This window comes from Gekko japonicus, unplaced genomic scaffold (assembly GCF_001447785.1).
Source record: "Gekko japonicus isolate JY-2015 unplaced genomic scaffold, Gekko_japonicus_V1.1 scaffold5641, whole genome shotgun sequence".
Classification (NCBI taxonomy): Eukaryota; Metazoa; Chordata; class Lepidosauria; order Squamata; family Gekkonidae; genus Gekko; species Gekko japonicus.
This window is the reverse complement of record NW_015174418.1, coordinates 8,135-10,430: the sequence shown is the minus strand read 5'-3', so window position 1 is coordinate 10,430 and position 2,296 is coordinate 8,135. Positions and strand designations below refer to the sequence as shown.

Genomic DNA, 2,296 nt, shown 5'->3' with positions numbered 1-2,296 from the left:
CTGCCACTTTAGGGTCACCGACAATGCTCCCTCTCAGCTGTGGAGTATTGTGAGCACAAATTCTGCTTGGTGAGCTACTGGGCATTAAAGTTGTGAGCGAGCGTCTGGGCTGCTGCATAAATTAAGAACGTAAGAACATAAGAGACGCCAATGTTGGATCAGGCCAATGGCCCATCCAGTCCAACACTCTGTGTCACACAGTGGCCAGAAATACTAGTGCCATCAGGAGGTCCAGCAGTGGGGCCAGGACACTAGAAGCCCTCCCACTGTTGCCCCCCCCCAAGCACCAAGAAGACAGAGCATCACTTGCCTCAGACATAAAAACATAAGAGAAGCCAATGTTGGATCAGGCCCATCCAGTCCAACACTCTGTCACACATGGCCAGAAATACCAGGTGCCATCAGGAGGTCCAGCAGTGGGGCCAGGACACTAAAAGCCCTCCCACTGTTGACCCCCCCCAAGCACCAAGGTGACAGAGCATCTCTCGCCCCAGAGCCCCTATCTACACCTTGTGGCTAATAGCCACTGATGGACCTCTGCTCCATATGCCTATCTCATTACCTTTTTAAGCCGTCCATGCTTGTAGCTGCCACCACTTCCTGTGGCAGTGGATTTGGATGGGAGACCACTGAGAAAGTCGAGGGCTGCTATGCAGAGGCAGGCAATGGCCAGCCCCCTCTGAAGTCTCCTGCCTTGAAGACCCTACGGGGTCGCCGTAAATCGGCTGTCACTTGACAGCCAAAAGCAGGGATGAGGGAGGTGAGGATGAGCTTATGGAACCAAGGGCACGGTCTCATACAATCCTAGAATCACAGACTTTGAAGGGGCCACAGAGGTCATCAAGTCCAACCCCCCCTGCTCAATGCAGGATCAGCCTAGAGCATCCCTGACAACTGTTTGTCAAGCTGCTGCTTCAAGACTGCCAGTGAAGAACTCAAATATGGGATCTAAGATACGTTTGAAACTTACAGATTTTGAAAAAATATTATACAAAGATTCTACTCCAATTAAAGGCTTAATTTCAAAAGTGTATTTACTTTTGTCAAAATCTAAAAACTCTAAAACTATAAAATATCAATTAGCTTGGCACAAGGACTTAATGTGTGACCTTAGCGAGGACCAATGGGCTCAAATTTGGAGCACTCCAACCTATTTATCCCCATGTTTAAATATTCAATCGCAAATATATAAGCTGGTAGCTAGGTGGTATAAGACACCCATTCAACTTGCACATACGTCAAATGCAATTTCGCCTAATTGCTGGAAGGATTGTGGAAGCCGAGGGACCTATTTGCATATATGGTGGTCATGTCCCATTATCCGAAGACTAGAAATAAGGCCTGTTGTGGAAATAAATACAACGGGATCTAGAAAGAGGCTCTGGGAGAGTGCTCTGGCTTTGGGCAAACAGTGTCAGTCTGCTTTTAAAACATGAACCTGGGACCTGCACACCACCAGAATACAGCAGGTTCCATATGCAACTGACATTCCAACTGCCTTGCGGGGGGGGGGGGGGGTTGGAGGTGTGGAATGACACTCAACCACTACACCAAACTGCCTCTCCTCTGCTGCCCACGAGAACACCTCCCTGCCCTCCTCTAAGCCCTTCAAAGACTTCAAGAGAGCAATAATGTGCCCTGCAGACGTTTGGGACCCACTGCTCTAGAAGACACCCAGTTTCCTGTCACTGGTTGCAAAATGCCCCTCCCTGGCTGATTTAAGCTCTTTTTGCAGTAGATTCCTAGACAGGCAAAACAGAAATCGGTCACCTTGTCCATGAGGGAAATAATCTGGAGAATGAGCTGATCCTGCCGCAAATCATCCCCGTGCTTAAATATCACAGGATATTTGCCTCCATCTTCCGTCTTGAAGAATAACTGGGCCGGCATGAGGGCGCTCTGGGGGGGTGGAAAGAAGGAAAGAAGGTTACCGTCATCTACGAGTAAAAAGCAACCGGCACGGATTTGGATTGGGAAACTATAGCTGACAAAGGGACATGGATTCCATTCAAAGAGATAAAGTACAATTTTCATAACATCATCTAAGATGAGGGTCCTAGAAGAGGGGGGAGGAGGAAGAAGAGAGGAGGACGAAGAGGAGGAGATTGGATTTATACCCCGCCCTTCACTACCCAAAGGTGTCTCAGAGGGGCTTACAAACTCCTTCCCCTCCCCACAACAGACACCCTGTGAGGTGGGTGGGGCTGAGAGAGCTCTGACAGAAACTGCTCTTTTTCAAGGACAGCTCTTACCAGAACTACGGCTTGCCCAAGGGCATCCAGCCAGATGCAAGTGG

At 49.0% G+C, this 2,296-nt stretch overlaps 1 protein-coding gene across 1 annotated transcript in view; it reads right to left on the bottom strand.

Annotated features, from left to right (window-relative positions):
• Positions 1–2,296, bottom strand: part of LOC107121467 (phosphatidylinositol 3-kinase catalytic subunit type 3-like) — a gene marked incomplete at its 3' end in the record, with an annotated part of 38,346 nt that overhangs the window by 33,174 nt on the left and 2,876 nt on the right. Inside the window, exon 2 of the mRNA XM_015424376.1 lies at positions 1,758–1,899. Within this exon, the coding sequence (XP_015279862.1) occupies positions 1,758–1,899 (142 nt within the window). The remainder of the gene's footprint in view (positions 1–1,757; positions 1,900–2,296) is intronic.